We start from the raw sequence: 17,500 nt of genomic DNA, 5'->3' as shown, positions 1-17,500 counted from the left end.
ACACACACACACACACACTCACACACACACACACAGTAACACACACACACACACACACACACAGTAACACACACACACACAGTAACACACACACACACACACACACACACACACAGTAACACACACACACACACAGTAACACACACACACACACACACTCACACACACACACACAGTAACGCACACACACACAGACACACACACACACACACACACACACACACACACACACACACACACACACACAGTAACACACACACACACACGCACACACACACACAGTAACACACACACGCACACACACACACACACAGTAACACACACACACACACACAGTAATACACACTCACACACACACACACACACACACACACACAACGCACACACACAGTAACACACACACACACACGCACACACACACACAGTAACACACACACGCACACACACACACACACACACACACAAGTAACACACACACAGTAATACACACTCACACACACACACACACACACACACACACACACACACACACACACACAGTAACACACACACACCGGGGTCCAGGGGCGGCTGTGGCTCAGAGGGCTGTTAATCAGAAGGCTGTGGGTTCGATCCCCGGCTCCTGGTGCCACATGTCGAAGTATCCTTGAGCAAGATACTGAACCCCAAATTGCTCCCGATGCATCGGTGTGTGAATGTGTGTGAAAGGGTGAATGTGGCACGTAGTGTAAAAGCGCTTTGAGTGGTCGGAAGACTAGAACGGTGCTATACAAGTACAGGTCCATTTAACACACACAGTAACACACACACACAGTAACAAACACACACACACAGTAACAAACACACACACACACACACACACACACACACACACACACACACACACACACACACAGTAACACACACAGTAACAAACACACACAGTAACAAACACACACACACAGTAACAAACACACACACACACACACACACGCTGAAATATTTACAAAAACTCGACATCTTTGCATATTTATATTCAAATATAATCATATATATATATTATATAAACACAAACTGCATCATCAACCTGCAGTCTGCTGGACGTTTAAAGGATCAATCATCTGCAGCTTTAACACGTTAAGTGTCTGAATGCTGCTGGACGGACGCCACACCCCGAGCATGATGGGTAATTCACCGGTTTGTTACACTGAGGACTGAAAGCTGTTTTTCCATTTCTGTCAATCACTCATGCTGCCCTTTTCTTCCTGTTTCCTTTAGAGAAGAAGAGGATTTTGGGATTAAGGGGTAGATTACGGACACACACACACACACACACACACACACACACACACACACACACACACTGAGCCGTCACCCCCCCACTGAGGCATCCTGACTGGTGTTGAATGACTGCAGAGGGATGAGATTTGGCTGCTGAATGTGTGTTGATGTGACCCCGACTGAGCAGCAGTAAAAAGGTGAATGGAGCTGAGTGACGAGACCAGTGTGTGTGTGTGTGTATCTGTGTGTGTGTGTGTGTGTGTGTGTGTGTGTGTGTGTGTGTGTGTGTGTGTGTGTGTGTGTGTGTTAATGCTCTCCAGCAGTCTGGGGAGGAGATGTGGGACTTTTAAAACCTGCAGATTATCACAAACAAAAGCTAAATTAGCATCCGTCTGCAGGTGACGCTGCAGGTTTTTGTCCCCATGTTAAATCCTCCACTTTTTGAATGAGGTTTGGTGTGTCCGTTTTAGAAACTACCATTTCCATTAAAGCTCAGTTTATTTATTATATGTAAAATATTTCATTGTGTTCTGTACTTTCAGCAGAGTGACAGATAAACACAAACAACCACTGCAGTTAGAAACTGAGCACAATGAGCTGATAATGATCCAGATCAGTCAGTAATCAATACTCCCATTTTTAAGGCATTAATCAAACTACAACAACCCTATCAGACTTTTTGCAGTTAGATATTGTTTCTGTAGTTGAAACAAAATCCATATTAGGAGTTTGAATTCAACTAAAAGCTCCCTGCACCAAAACTCCCTTCAAGAAATATCACAGAAAACTCATTATCACTTTTTAATCACATAAATTGGACTTTTTACTCACAAATATGACTTTTTATTTTACAAATATGACCTTTTGTCATTTAATTAGTGGTGCTGACAAAATGAATTATACTTACTCGCAATGAATGTTAAGGATTATACTTATTAACAATAACTATATACAGAAGTGCTGGTTGGTGGATAAACACTGAATTAAACACCGTCTGTTGTGTATTAAGAGGAAATGAATTTGAGGTTAAGTTAATTTGAGATCTATAACGACGGTTTCAGCGTCTGTACAGTCGAACTTTGAGTCTTTGTGTGTTTGTGGAGGCGAACGAGGGAACCGAGGAATAAAAAGAAAGTAACGACTGTCGAGATGTAATTTATCTCCCTTTATCCTCGCTGACAGAGAGAGACAGAGCGGTCTGTCCGTCAGTCTGAGCGGCACAAAGGCGCCGGCGTCGTGGCGAAGGATTCAACGGACGACCTGCAGCTCTCACACTGATTAATGAACACACACACACTGTTGTTCCCATGCTGTCTGCATGTGATGAATGTTAATCAATCTCTCAGAGATGCTGAAGCTGCTGCTGGTGGGAAACAAAGTCTGTGTTCAAGATTCATTAAAGGAGCAGTTCACCTCCTCACACTGACACTTTTATTTATTTATTTATTTATTTATTTATTTGTTTGTTTGTTTGTTTGTTGGTCCAGGATTTCAGAAATACAACAGAGACGACCTCATTTAGTTTTGTGCTGCTCATTAAAAATTCAACATAACGTCTCTTTTCATAAACTACATTTTCAGCTGAGAAAGAAAAGCGAGATACAGCTGAAAGCTCTGGAAGAAGCTTGTAAACAGACGCAAACAGTTTTCATACAACTGCATTTTCTATCCATGCAGAGATTTAAAACTCACATGAAAAACACAACTTTTAGAATAATCGATGGACGGAGGTCAGTAGATTTTAGAGGTTTTATTTTTTAACTTTAGAATAACCGATGGGCGGAGGTCAGTAGATTTTAGAGGTTAACAAAAGTTCAAGAGATTTTCACATTTGCTCTCTGACATAAAATCCGTCAGTAAATAGCCCACCTGTGAATGTTAAAGCTTTTACGTGTCTTAAAAACCACGGCTGCTAAAATAATTACTGTTTTTAAAAGCAGCCAAACGTGTTTTTATTTTAAAGAGTTACTTAAACCTCGAATGAGTGCATTTACAGTTTCTGCCTAAAGAAAAATAGCTCAGACGTGAGGAAGCATTAAAGCTAACAAACTCAGTGTTTTTGTTTATATGTCTGCAATAAGGTCTGTTCCATTTATACAAATAGAAAATGGGAATTTTAAATATTGAGAGCCTATATAAGATCAGATAGTGTCAATGTAACATTAGTCTTAAAACCCAGAAGTTAGCATTTAAGCTAACGACGTAGACGGGTTTATTGAATGGGTTTCTGATGTCTGAAGTAAGGTCTCTAGTTAACACAAGGTCATTTTATTCTACGACATAAAATATGTTATTAAGTAAGTAACTGAAGTCAGTTTGTTTATGACCGTTTATGACATTAGCTTTTCACTTCTGATCACATTTACGTTTCAGACACTATAAAGTGTCAATGAATCACAAACCTTTGCCCACTACAGAGATCATTTTCTGCAGTAATCATAAGGAACCAGGGCGAAGCGAACTGCAGCACTTTGTTACATTCACTTGAAACAGAATCTTTGCTCACAAAAATATTTTTATTCTCTTCAGTTTAGTATCTACAAAATCATACAGAAATCAACACACTGTTTTAATGCTTTTAGTGATTTTCTGTGTAAAAAGCTGAAGAATCAAACTTCTATAAGATATAAAACAAATTATACAGGAAGGCATAAGTGTTTTTTGTCTTTACAGCATTTAAGATCTTTAATTACAACAGATTTCTGATTAATAACATGCAAGTAAATGTTAAAACTGAAGTGGTTCTCCCTTTAATAAAATCAACACAGTCACAGAAAAAGCACTCATGGTGAAACTGGGAGAGTCCCGGAAACATCGACAGAAAATGAGAAACAGTGAATGAACAATGTTGTTTATTGACTAAAATGCTGCATTGACAGTTTGGTTCAGTTGTAAAGTGTGAAACTGCAATAAAAACTGTTCAAACATCGAAAGGAGTGAGAACAATGAGCTGCCGATGAGCAAGGCACTTTAACACTTAGTCGCATCAGTATAAGACGGCCGGCTCACTTAAGGCCAGACAGTGAGTACATACCATCGCTGGTTTCATTGATCTGTTGTCACAATGAAATTTGGCAGATGTGTAAGATTTGGCGTCTTCACTGTCTCAAAATAACAAAACAAGCTCTTCAGTGTATTGATACTGCAGCTAGTGGAACAAACTGATTAACTACTTTTTGTTTTTATTGGTTGTTTTAAAACTGTTGAAATAAAACGTTTTCTTCTGGTGTCCCACAGGGCTCAATTCTTGGACCTTTGCTTTTTTTGTCCAACTATTAACACTGTGGCCCAAAATATCTCAACAGCTACTGGATGGATTAACATGATATTTGGGACGGACATTCCTCGTCTTCATCATCCTAAAATGAACAAATAGAAGCTCTTCTCCTGATAAATGCTGCAGAGTTTGACAAACAACTAGAAAAATGTGGCACCTTCATGATTTTATTGATGTTTTAAACCTGGAAAAATGAATAAAAACTATCTGGTGTTCCACAAGGTTCGATGTTCGGACCTTTTTTTTGCCAAACAAGCAATATTTTTGTACGGACAAAAAAGCTTCCATGGACTGAAATTTAGTTACTTTTCTGATTTTTCTATTGTTAAGTCGTCCACTGAGATTAAATATATATTCTGTTTACATAAATGTATTGATTTATACTGACAGCTCAGGTTAGCCCTGTTAATCTTTAGCCCTTTATTATTGATGTCAAAATTAAGAAGACGTAGTTGCCTCCATTGATTTGCAAAAGGACATGTTGTTGTTAAGGCTACATGTGAAATAACGAAATTGTTATAATTCTAGCGGAAACTGTCAGTAAAGAATCTCCGTCATCGTAAAAATTGGACGAAATTTATACTGACACTACATGATTTAATATTTCAAATAATAATTATAAGTCTAATAATCGGGACTCAATCTATAAGTCTATATTATTATTATTATATATTATAGTCTATATCACCATCACTGTTTACATTTATGATGTCTTATTTATTCTCCTGTACAGCACTTTGGGCAACTTTGGTTGTTTTTAAAGTGCTTAACAAATAAAGTTGGATTGGATTAGATATAACATTAAAGGGCTGTTGGTTCGGGACATTAATTGACTAGCCATCAAACATTTATGATATTAATTTGATTATTTAAATATATATATTTTAACAGCCACCTGTTGAAACTGAACATTTTGTTAATGTGTTAGTTTGTTGTTCAAAACATGAATTAAATCGCACCTCTCCCGGCCTGAACCTGGTCGGCGCCACTGTAAATCATCTGACCTCCGACCTCTCGGAGGCAGTGTTCGGTGCCGGCAGTGGTAACTGGGAGGCTGCCTTCCGGCCCCGCTACAGTGCTAGTAGTGTAAACAAACTTCCTCCGCTAACTAGCTAGTGGCAGCAGCTTATAAAAAAAATCTACAATGCAACAATCCTGATACCTTTATCCTGGTGACAAGGCGCAGGCCCCCGAACAGAGTTTAGCACCATTTGGTTTTCTAAAACTATCTGACTAATGAAAAGTGCGTCAGTTGGTCGACTATTAGAGGACCGCCCTGCACGTTATCCTGCTTAATTTCTACCTTAATGTTTGAGTGGCACATTGTCTTCTGTCGCTACTTTTATTTAACATTGATTATCAGGATTCTCCCAGATGAGGTCAGGAGGTCGGGACGGACGAGGCTCCACAACAACCCACCGATATTAAAAAACTTGTGTTTAGATACAGATGTTGCCTGAAGGAAAATCTGCATCCCAAATTACTAAAACATGCAAGAGCAACAACTGCTTGGAAATCCTTCTCCACAAACTCGTGGCTACATGAAGCTCTTTGGGTAAACATCAAACAGTCTGTGTTATTCTTTTGGGGTTGAATGAAGAATTATCTGGAAAACGTTCTGCAGTGATGAAGAGTTTTTTCAAATAACTAACGCAGAGTGTTGCAGATATTTCACAGGGTTTTTTGGGAAGGGGCAATATGTGGCACAGATGTGGATTTTGCTCTCCAACCTTCAGCATTAAGATGTGAGTGCTCGTCCACGTTTTCATGTAAAGTGGCGACTGAGTCTTTTTCCAATTTGGGGGTTTCATAAAAACAGGAAATGAGCGTGAATTTATAGCTTTTAACACCTCGCTTTGGTAATCCGACCACTTCAGTGTTGTCCTTGAAATCCCAAAGACACGCCGATTGATTTTTATTTTTCCCGTGTGATTCCTCTCTTATTGGTCTGATTTATACTCATGCAACTCTGCTTTCAATTCCCGTCTGGAGGGATTTGTACTGCTGTCATTTATTATCTTTTTATTGTGTGTAAAACTCTTTGTACATCTGTTTGGAAAACCATTGTTTGGTTATTGTTCTAGGCAGACTGTCTAATGTGGTTCTTGTTCTGTGCTTGGGTTCACCCATTTGAGGAAATACTTTCTTGTTTCACATTAAATGCCGAAATCACCAAATTCCCAAAGCCCCAAAGAGGTCAAATTCAAAGGTCGGGGACGAGAGAAGCACCAGGAAAAAGTCAGTTTGTGTTTTTCTTTTTTACTGATGAAGGGCGAAGGGGGGATGTGATTCAGAGGAGGTGGGTGAGATGAGTTTTCAGGCACAACGGAAGCTGTGGAGGGACTTCAGTCTGTTTGCAATTATGGATAAACATACTGGAAGCCAGAGAGTTGGTTTCGGTGGAAGCAGGCACACATTCCTGCGGGCCGGCGAACATCGGAGCCGGGTCGCGGCGAGGTGAACGAGCCAGGGGGAAAAACAGGCATTCGACCTGAAGCCTGCCTGAGCGTGCGTCTCCGATGTCTGACTGGAACGTCTCGGGGCTAGGTGGATACTTTGTTTACCCTCCGAGGGAAATCCCAAACCACCACGCTCCCCGTTGTTGATGAAGGTCAGAGGTCAGAGGCAGCTCCCCTGCAGCCGGTAAGGAGCTCGAGTTCAGATTGTGACGAGAGTTTGACACTAAAATTGTTCCTTTAAGCCGCAACCCTCACAGAAGCTACAATAATTTTATTACCTACAAATAACTTTATTCTCTCTTCAAAATAAGTTGTTCTGCATGTACTGTTAAATCTATAATCATTAAACAGTCTATAAACTCTACAGCTATGTTCTATATGTAGTTGATTCAATCAATAATCTATAATAAATGGCGTCATATCCCCTTTGTGCCTGCGTCAGCGTTGTGGTTGTCTGCCAGAAGCTGTCATACATTGACTGTTGATCCAGTCTGAAGCCACATTGTTACCATCCACTGTTTAGATCTTGGTGCTTTTTAACTCTAGATTTGAACCGGATGAAGGATTTTAGTCATCGGACGTCTGGATCTTAAGTTATCAGAGAAACAAGCTGACCTAACATTAGTTAACTGCTAACGTAGCTGCCGTTAGCGTGCAACCGAACGGGGAACACAACCTCCGAGACAGACAGAGGACAGTTTGACGACAGCGGTACCGAGGTGAATTATGGAGTTTCCAGATGGACTTGTTACTAAAAGAAGCTAATGAACGTAATGTTAGCTGCCGTTAGCTCGTTGCAGAAGGTGCTAGAAGTCAAACTGTCCTCTGTCGGTCTGTTTCTGGGGGACGTAGCACAGCTTTAGCGCTGTTGGCTGCCGTTCTGTTCACAGGGACTTTGAGGAGGTGATTTCAGCATTAGAGTTGTCGTGGCGCCTCCTGTTGAACCTTATTAAAATACTTTATGGTGTTTAATTTTCCGAACGCTCTCTTCTGGTCTGCAGTGTGTACGAACATAAACGTGTCTTTGTTTCTGTAATCTCGCGTTCTTCAGGTTTTCTCTTTAACGCAACCTCATAAAGGATCTGTCTGTCTCTGTTTCCCACCGCTCTCCCCCCCCTCGCTCACCCCCCTCGTTAACTTTCTCTCTCAGTCCACCAGTGATTTGAGGTCGGGCAGCCCTCTCAGCTTCAGGTCCAGCAGCATCTGACCGTAGGCTTTACCCTGAGGAAACAAAGCATAAAAAGTTTGTTCGTACGACGTGAACATGTGTGTTTCCACCTCCAGTGTGTGTGAATTTACAGGTTGTGTGTGTTGGGGTTTTATGGGAGTGTGTGAGGTGTGTGTGTTAGCACATTGTGAGTCTTTGATGTGCTGTGGATTCCTGCGAGGCGGTAAAAAGCTTTACAGGAGGGAGGGAGGAGGAGGAGGGTGAAAGGCAACAAGAGGAAGGTGGAAAGACTTCAAATACCTTCAGCAGCAGCAATGTTAGCTGAATATTTTCCATCACTGACTGTTGCTGGCGCACACAACCTCGTCTACCTAACTTTAGCCGTCGCATTCGTAGTTTGGCTTCGTCTTGTAAACGAGACCTTGTGAGTGTTTCTTGTTCTGTGGGATTATTTTGTGAAAACCTTTAAAATGTGTAAGTTTTACGCTGAGATCTCGTGTTTGTGTTGTTCTTGAATATAAAATAATAAAACCTTTTGTGTGATTTCTTTAGAGACAAATGAATAGTTGTGTTTGAAAGATATTTAGTTCCAACTGTCGCAGATTTTTATTGGGAAACAACAAAATACTTTTCTTATCAGTGAAATATATTAATCTAAATATCTTTCTGAAAAGGTACATTTTATAATTTATATTAATGTTAATATATAATTTATGGTTAGCGTTTCCATTTTCTGCTTGCAGTTTATAAAAAAAATCTAATTAATACAAACAATATAAAGCTCAGTGGGATTATTCTGTGAAATTCTTTAAATTTAGAACTTTTGTTTTCAGTGTTATAATCAATATTTGTGTGCAGTTTAATTTTACAAATTAAGCTAAAACCAGAGTTTAGATTAAAAACACAAACTGTCACTAAATATATAAATAACACATTATATATTTAAATTTTGTCACTGTGAGGCTGCAGTTTCAAGCTGTTTGAAGCAAAAGAAAAACAGTGTTTGGAGGCGGCGAGAGAGACGAGGTGATGAAAGAGAGACTTCAGAAACAGGAAGTGTGTGTGTGTGTGTGTGTGTGTGTGTGTGTGTGTGTGTGTGTGTGTGTGTGTGTGTGTGTGTTACCTGGGGGTCGCTGCGTAGAGACGCCACCCCTCCTCCTCCCAGTGAACTCTGCAGAACAAAGTTGAGCCCGTGGATCCCCGGCAGAGTGTATCTGCAGACCACAGCAACAGTTTAAAAAAAAAAAAAAAAAAAACACACCTCGTAACCACGGCAACGCCAACCTTCGCACGTTTAAAACACACACGCCAGCACAGCCTGGCACCATGTGGCGGTTTATTGCACACAATTACTCGTTAATGTGTGTGTATGTAAAAAAAACCTGAGTGTGTGTCTGTTAGCAGTTAAATGTGTGTGTGTGTGTGTGTGTGTGTGTGTGTGTGTGTGTGTGTGTGTGTGTGTGTGTGTGTGTGTGCCTCCCACAGGGTTTAACGAGCGGTGGAGGTGCACTAATGAAGGGTCTGTGGCGGCGGGGAGGCGTTTCAGGGGTGCGAGAGGAGATGCAGGTCAGCGAGCTTTACGGCCTCCACCTCTTCATTACGCTAATCGCTAACACGCCGCGGCGCCGAGTCATCGCTCAAACATGTCCGCCGGCAGCGCACGTGTTCCGATATTCGTTCCCCAAAAAAAGACATCATCATGTTTAATGCTAATTATCCTGTAAACACGATAACACGCTAAACATACATGTTTTCTGATGGTTTCTCTTTCCCTGTGTTTTTCTTTTTTCACTTAGACATGCATCAAAGTTAAAATACAGTAGAAACAAATACACAAAACAACAATAAACACTCGTCAATGTCACATTTGACCCAAGTAGCCAATCACAATTAAGCAAAAGGCTTTTGATGCCACATCTTTTACATAATACAAGTTAGTTCACCTGGAGCTCGACTCCTGCTTGATCTTTTTTCCGTTAATCATATTGATCGCTTGCCAAAACCAGCGTTTGTGAAAGTGCCGAGTTGCTATCTAGCTATAGAGTTTAGAATTGCACAGAATAACGCTGCTATTCCCTTATTCATATTCTCTGCCTCTCGTTTGAATAAAACTAAAGAGGTTAGTGTAGCTGCTGCTAGCATCTGTTATATCAGAAAAGATGTTTTCTCTCGTCTCCCGACTAACCTCGGTAAAAGTTTGATTGCGTTATATTGTTCAGTGATCTGATTGATTGAAGTTTGTCCGTTATAGATGGTTCAAACTGCCCTTTTCCCAACCACAACAAACTTGTTGACAGGATTTTGTTTCCATTTTGAAACACATAAATACAACTTTACTTATATTTTGCCTTTGACAGCTCAGTGGCTGCAGAAAGTCTTTGTTTACAAGATGCTGTTGTTTGGAGACAAACAAGCCCCGGTCTCCTATTGATCCCTCTGTGATCACCTTGGAGCCGGGTTACGACAGTCGTGATGTTTATGGTGTTGTGTCTTTGGTTTCAGTGGAAGTTGTGTTCCTGGTTTCTGTCCTCAGTCAGTTGTGGTTTCTCTTCCTGCTGACAGCGTAATGGTTCGAACCGCAGCTGCCCTCCAGTGTCTTCAGCACTCTGTTAAATCTTTGTCAGCCTGGTTTTTGTGGGGTTTGAAAAACGGAGCCGGCAACATGGTTAAGATGTTTTAAATCGGATTTTAGATTTCCTCCAGTTACGCTGGTGGACACGATATAACAAACAGCTGTGAGACGTCATGCAGACGCAAACCGGCTCTTATTATTCTTATTAAAGCCCTCTTGAGATGTAAGGAATTATTATTATTCTGCCAAATTAATCACATTTTTGGTGCCTGCAACATCCTCAAAAACTCCACAAACGCTGCACAGACTTAAACTTTTAAAAAGATTTACGGGTTCTTGCTCTTGGGCTTGGCAAAATGGCTCAACAGCAGCTCCCCAAGATGGTTTCAAATAAACATCCTGGACCCCAAACCCAACAGGAAGTGAGACATTTTGGTTGTAGTAGTCATTTTTGGCTATTTGCACGCATTGTACTTCACGCAACATATCCCACCGACAGTTGCGTTTCAAACAAAGTACGCACCAAGGTTTATGTAGGCAAGAGCGAGGGGGTGAAAGACAATTAAACATTTCCAGGATTTTGGGGTCATTTTAATCCATTTCCAGGTGTTTCCAGGACTCAAAAACCAGTCTCAAAATCCCAGGATGTTTGGGAACCTCATTTATACACTCCTGTTTGTGTGTATGCATTAAACAAACGAGGAATGTGTTAATTTGTGATCTCTAAGGCTGTTAGTTGATGTATTTGTGAAGCAGTTCTATGCTAAGCTAGGCTAAATGATTGCCAGGTTTTTCCACACTTTATGGGTTATAAATGGAGATTTCAACAATAAAGTGAGCAGAGATTAATGAGAAGGTGTAATATGGTTCAGCTGTTGGAGGTTAAACGGTCGACTGAGTTCAAATATGAGAAATATGAGGGAATTTTAAGTTATTGTGACTCTGGAATTTAAAATATTTAGTCCAAACTGAGCCGACAGTCTGCAGGATGAGAAGAGGAGTCGTAGTGGCGTGTCAGCAGATAAATACTGAGAAGAAGAAGACAAACATGTAGGAGGTTTGTGTGAGTGTGTGTGTGTGCGATCGTGACTAATATCTGTTCAACCTCAGATTGTGTGTCTTGTTTTTGCCCTGTTGTGTCCTGTTGCTGAAGGCCGACGTCTGACAGTGATTACAGCGACCGCAGCCACTGCTGTGTGTGTGTGTTGCACTCCAACTCCCACACACACACACACACACACACACACACACACACACACACACACACACACACACCTGACTAAAGATGGCGTTGTTGGGTGATTCAGACCTTTTAGTGCAAAATATTTGAGTTCTATTCTGACCGCCCTCTACTGGTTGAAACCGGCTACTGCAGCGTGGCCGTTAGCCTGACACACTCTGCCACAGACGCAGGAGAGTTCGCCTCTCTGAGCTGCTAGCTTCGCTATCTTTACAAAGCAGGTAGCTACCACACAGGAACCTTTACAAACGGTCATGAACGTGCTTCTAGTGCCTCGAGCAGCGGTTCTACCTGTAAGCTTCACTTACTGTCTCGGTTGGGGAGGGTTCAGTAGAAGATGTAAACACTAACCGAGCTTTGTTACGGTCGTTTGTTAATAAATATATTTGATGAACGGATTGAACCGTCTGGGCCACCGTAAGGTCGTTAGCTCATAAACTGGATACTTAACTCGTCTGTTTTTGGGGGATTTTTATATTTTTGACCAAAATGTCAGAGGTGATTCTTGGCTAACAGAAGAATTCCTGAATCAGATGTCGACATCTCATTTTGTTTTTCTTCCTCTTTCTTCCTCTCTCTCTCCCCCTGTCTGTCTGTCTGTCTCTCTCTCTCTCCCCGTCTCTCTGTCCGTCTGTCTGTCTCTCTGTCTGTCTGTCTGTCTCTCTGTCTGTCCGCCTGTCTGTCTGCTCACCGTGTGACGGCGTCGTTCACCCCGGGCTGGATGAGGTGGGAGAAGTATTCTGCCACGACGGAAGAAGTCAGGTGTTTCTTCAGGTAGGGGAAGAAGAGAGGATGACGAGCGATCACTCCTAAAGACGAAGAGAAACTCAGAGTGAAGAACAGGCATCCATCTTTAAATTTACAACAAATAAAAAAAACCACCGCTTCACTTCTTGTTTTCTCACCGATGTTAGCCGAGTCTCCTTTGTCTCCGCTCCTCGTGTAGGCGAGCTCCTCCAGCCTGTAGCTGTGGGGTCCGCTGGGCAGCTCTGAGCAGAAACACAATGTTCACTGAATGTGTGACCGTCTGTGTTGTTTCGTAAAACATTTACTCGAGTGCCACTTTTTATTGTGTGCTTCAATTCAGGTTTTTAAATGTAGTTCCTCCGCTGCGTCACAAGTACGTCATTAACGTTGTGTGGATAGTCTGTGTGTGTGCTCAGTATTGTTTGTGAATGCAGCGTTACTGAAAGGCTGAAAGGACAAAGACACACACACACACACACACACACACACAGAGTCTTAATTGATTCTCACAATCTCAGTTTTTTGTAGGTTTTTATCATTCAGACATTCAGACTTTCTTTTGGAACAATATGAGATGTTTCCGTGGATCTGGTTTCTGTGTTTGTTGTTATTTGGAGGTAAATGGTGACATGTGAAGATGTCGCCCTCTGCAGGCAACCACCACTAACTGCACACAGGTCTATATACACAGCAGTAATATCATCTGTTAATCAATAGTTATAATATAATTAACACTTTAAGAATCAACCAGAGGAGAAACCCCCCGTAAAGACCCCAGGAGGCCCCTCAAGGACGAGTTAAGCTCTATAGAAACCGCCCCCCCCTCATGGATTCCCAGAACATCCTCAAGGACTCAAGAATCCCTGGAATGTTTTTCAGAACTACAACTACAGGTAACCATAGCAACAGTGGCTCCACTAGCAGTTAACTGACGGATGAGAGGGGTTAAAACCGATTGGCTCAGGTGTAACTTGCGTTTACCTGCGTCGGGCGCGTCCTCTGCTGAGGTGGGAGGGGCTTCCTGCTCACGTGCGTCTGGCTCCGCCTCCGCGAGAGACTCCGCCAGCTCCCCACCGACGTGAACGTCCACCTGCAGCCAGGACACTTGTGTCATTTAACAGGAGAGTTAAAAATCTCAACATCAACTCTCTCTACTCGACTCAGGCAGCAGCTAGTCCACGATAAGAATTTAAATGTTAAAATGAGTCTGAGACCTCACAAAAATGATTAAAATCTGAGGTGAATTCACTAATTTAAACACTACTGTTAAATATCATGTAAACTGACAAGATTTTGAATAACATTTCACCAAAAATAACCAAATGTTGGCCCGAATGACCAGATCACCTCGGTTAGCTTAGCATTACTAATTCTAAACTGCATGAATACGACTAACTCTGAAACACACAGGTTTCTATGGAAGACCACCATAGTCCCTCCATGTTTGTATAAATAAGATAAAATCATAAATAAATGTTTTAATACATCTTTTGGCCTCCTGAAGCTGTTAACTTGTGACGCTGCAGTGACTTCCCGTTTACACGGTTGATCGTTTTTGATTGGTCGGCATTAAAGATCTTTTCTACCAGTAGATTTACACAATAATAACGTCTTTATTACCCAACACACTAGTTTATAAAGAAGGACTAATGCAGCGCAGACATACAGTAACTCTAGCTTTTATACTCTGACTCATCACAGTTCCTCATTTGTAAGAAAAACTGTTTGCAGATTGAACTCAAACGTCACCTTCAGCTCAGATTTTGGGTGTAAGAAGAAAAACGGCTTCAGGACCGGAGACCTGAAACGACAGACACACATTTTTTACTCTTTTGATTTATTGTGAACAACACAGCTGTTCTCCAGATGTTTCACCTGTCGAACCGGTTTCCCGTACGAGTTAACGAGGGAGCGCACTCACACTCGGGGTCGTCCGCCCACGATGCCGGTCAGTCCGGGAGCTGGAAGACGGAACGAGAGAAGAACCAAAAGTTCACGAGCACAAAAACACAGATGTTTGCAGCGTCAGCAGAGTCGAGTTCAGCTGTCCTACTTTTAGTTCTGACGGCGTGAATCAGCAGCTGGAGTCACACAGAGTTCATGTGTGTGTGTGTGTGTGTGTGTCTGTGTTGAACTTGTCACTATAAACAAAAATCCCAATCTGGTTGAGGAGGTCACGACCCTCCTTATCAGCAGTAACACACTCCCCTCTGTACTGTGTGTGTTCATTAATGGATCCTGAAGATTACGACATGAAAACAACATATTTAGCTGCATTAACTGATAATAATGTTTTTATTAATATTTGTTTTTATTAAATAATCTCAGGGCTGTAAGAAGGTTTCTGAACCCGACTGACCGTCCACTCACCAGTCCTCACGCCACATTGAGCCTCGGTCAACTTCCTCCTCTCCTGTTCTTAGATATGCTACGTGCTAAGCTAATCTATGTTGAAAAGACAACCACATTTTGTAGATATTTAAAAGATTGGATAGCTTCTGTCCAACTGTGATTGGAGCACAGAGCAGAAAGGGGGCGGGGCTTAGGAAGGGTACAGGTCAGACTTCAGATGATCTGTATTTGAGCTAATTTGCAAAAACTGATGCTAAATAAGATCTGATGCCTCGTTTAAAAACAACACGCTATCGTACCGGCGCCGGTTCCTGCGGGAGCTACTTCTCTGGCGAACAGCTCCAGAGCTTTCTTCTGTTTGTGGTGGACGGCCATCCAGATCACAGCCTCCCTGGATCCCTGCACACACACACACACACACACACACACACACACACACAGTACAATATAATATATAACTTTGATCACATTTTGCTCTCCTGTTTTACTAAAACCTCCAGAAGAGACAGAGAGAGAGAGAGAGAGAGAGAGAGAGAGAGAGACAGAGAGAGACACAGAGACAGAGAGAGAGAGAGAGAGAGAGTGTGGGAGGTTAGAGGTGTGAAACAGGATTAACTCCGACCCTGAGCTGCTTCTGCTGGAGGAGAAGTTTTGGATGGAGGGAGAGTTTAGAGGCGTGAAACAGGCTTAAGTTCTGAACCCTGACCTGGTTGTGGTGTTAAAGACTGAGAGATGGAGGGATGAGGAGTTAACACTGGAAAGAAAGAGAGAATATTCTGAAGTTCGGTCTCGTTTTTTTAATGTTTATGAAGAAAGAAAACAGAACAGGAAGTAGATATTCCTTCAACTTTTATTCAGATTTTATATAAAAGTTTGTACTTTTCTTGTGTGTGTGTGTGTGTGTGTGTGTGTTTGTGTGTGTGTGTGTGTGTGTGTGTGTTACCTTGCTGCAAGCGTTGGCACCGTACGTGTCCTCGGCTCCGAGGACCTGGACGTTGACGGAGCTGAAATCTTCCAGCCCCAACTGCTTAAAAATACGCTTCGTCCTGCACACACACACACACACACACACACACACACACACACACACACACACACACTCTTACTGTTAGGAATCCATTTTAGAGGCAGCATCCACACACACACACACACACACAGGAAGTCTTTCCTCTTACACACCGTTTGATGATGCTGTCTGCGGTTCGTCGGGCCTTTTCCGCCGCTCTCGGTCCTCCGACCGGACAAACCGCCGTCGCCCGGAAACCATCCATGTAGGTAGCGCACACCTGGAGAGACGAGGGGGAGGAAGGATATGTTAGCTGTTAGCTGTTAGCTCCAGTTGCAGCAGCGAGAGATGAACAATTAACTGTAACAAATATATTAAAAGACATAAACAGTCACATCTCAGGTTAGTGAGTTAGTGTACCTTGTAGTCTTGTGATGGAGCGAAGCCTTTAGCCCCCGTCACTCTGACCGCGCCTCCTTCCACACCTGGAAACAGTTTACTGTTAGATTACTCCAGAGTGAGCACATTAACGTCACTGCAGCGACGTCTGACCACCTGAACTCTACGTTAGACGCAGACATTAAGATGCTTCCTGTAAAGAATCTGATCATAAAAGTTCTCTGAACCGACGCAGAACCAGAGGAACCGACCCTGTCGTCTCCTTAAACACAGAGACGGAGGAACAGCACTCCGTTCACCCTCCCGCTCGAACCGGACTCCGGACTTGCCACCGGTTCATCTTCAGTTCACGTTCCCGGGCGGAGGGGGTCAGGAAGCGGTCAGCTTCAACCGAGTTCAACTGAGGCTCAATCAGAAATAAAATATTTACATTTTTACCAGCCAAAAGTTCACGTCCCCCTTTTTGAAATAGGAGTTCTGGTCCAGACTGGATCCAGAACTCCCACATTGTGTAACCCAGACGAGATCAAATCTGCTTAAAGTTCAGGGTGAGAGTTCACAGAGAGAGTGAACAGCAACAGGACGATTTCAGCTGAGAACTGGACAAAATGATCTATTAAAACTAAATAATACAAAACACAGAAAATGTGTTTATTTACAGTCACATGTTGTTATTTTCTGCACTGGTTACGGCTCAGAAATCTGTTGTCAAATGTCAAATCCCGATTGTTTAATGGTGTGATTCAAGGTCTTAATGTGGTTCTTCGGAGGGATTTTTGACATTTTTTAACAATTTGATTAAAGATATTGACCCAAAAATGTCTCCAACAACTTATAAGCGATAAGAATGCAGATCAACGCAGACGCAGAAGTGTCAGAAAAACATTGTCTTATGATATTTTGTTTAAAGATTTGGTATCAAACTCTGCGATTGAACCTCTAACAGCGAGAAACAGCTTGTGACTATAAACTCTGATGTCGGAGGTTACTGAGACTTTTTGCTCAGATTTTATGCACATT

The 17,500-nt window shown here is 42.0% G+C and overlaps 1 protein-coding gene across 1 annotated transcript in view; it reads right to left on the bottom strand.

Annotated features, from left to right (window-relative positions):
* Positions 1 to 3,757: 3,757 nt before the first annotated feature.
* lratb.1 (lecithin retinol acyltransferase b, tandem duplicate 1) overlaps positions 3,758 to 17,500 on the bottom strand; it is a 19,678-nt gene continuing 5,935 nt past the window's right edge. Inside the window, exons 10-20 of the mRNA XM_051395012.1 lie at positions 16,502 to 16,566; positions 16,255 to 16,361; positions 16,019 to 16,121; positions 15,375 to 15,474; positions 14,645 to 14,684; positions 14,473 to 14,524; positions 13,705 to 13,813; positions 12,882 to 12,965; positions 12,668 to 12,785; positions 9,288 to 9,378; positions 3,758 to 8,217 (exon numbers count right to left, since the gene is read on the bottom strand). Coding sequence (XP_051250972.1) covers positions 8,143 to 8,217; positions 9,288 to 9,378; positions 12,668 to 12,785; positions 12,882 to 12,965; positions 13,705 to 13,813; positions 14,473 to 14,524; positions 14,645 to 14,684; positions 15,375 to 15,474; positions 16,019 to 16,121; positions 16,255 to 16,361; positions 16,502 to 16,566 — 944 coding nt within the window. The 3' untranslated portion in view covers positions 3,758 to 8,142. The remainder of the gene's footprint in view (positions 8,218 to 9,287; positions 9,379 to 12,667; positions 12,786 to 12,881; positions 12,966 to 13,704; positions 13,814 to 14,472; positions 14,525 to 14,644; positions 14,685 to 15,374; positions 15,475 to 16,018; positions 16,122 to 16,254; positions 16,362 to 16,501; positions 16,567 to 17,500) is intronic.

Source organism: Dicentrarchus labrax, unplaced genomic scaffold (genome assembly GCF_905237075.1).
Source record: "Dicentrarchus labrax unplaced genomic scaffold, dlabrax2021, whole genome shotgun sequence".
Taxonomy (NCBI): domain Eukaryota; kingdom Metazoa; phylum Chordata; class Actinopteri; family Moronidae; genus Dicentrarchus; species Dicentrarchus labrax.
The sequence above is the reverse complement of the archived record's forward strand: the minus strand, read 5'-3'. Positions and strand labels throughout refer to the sequence as shown.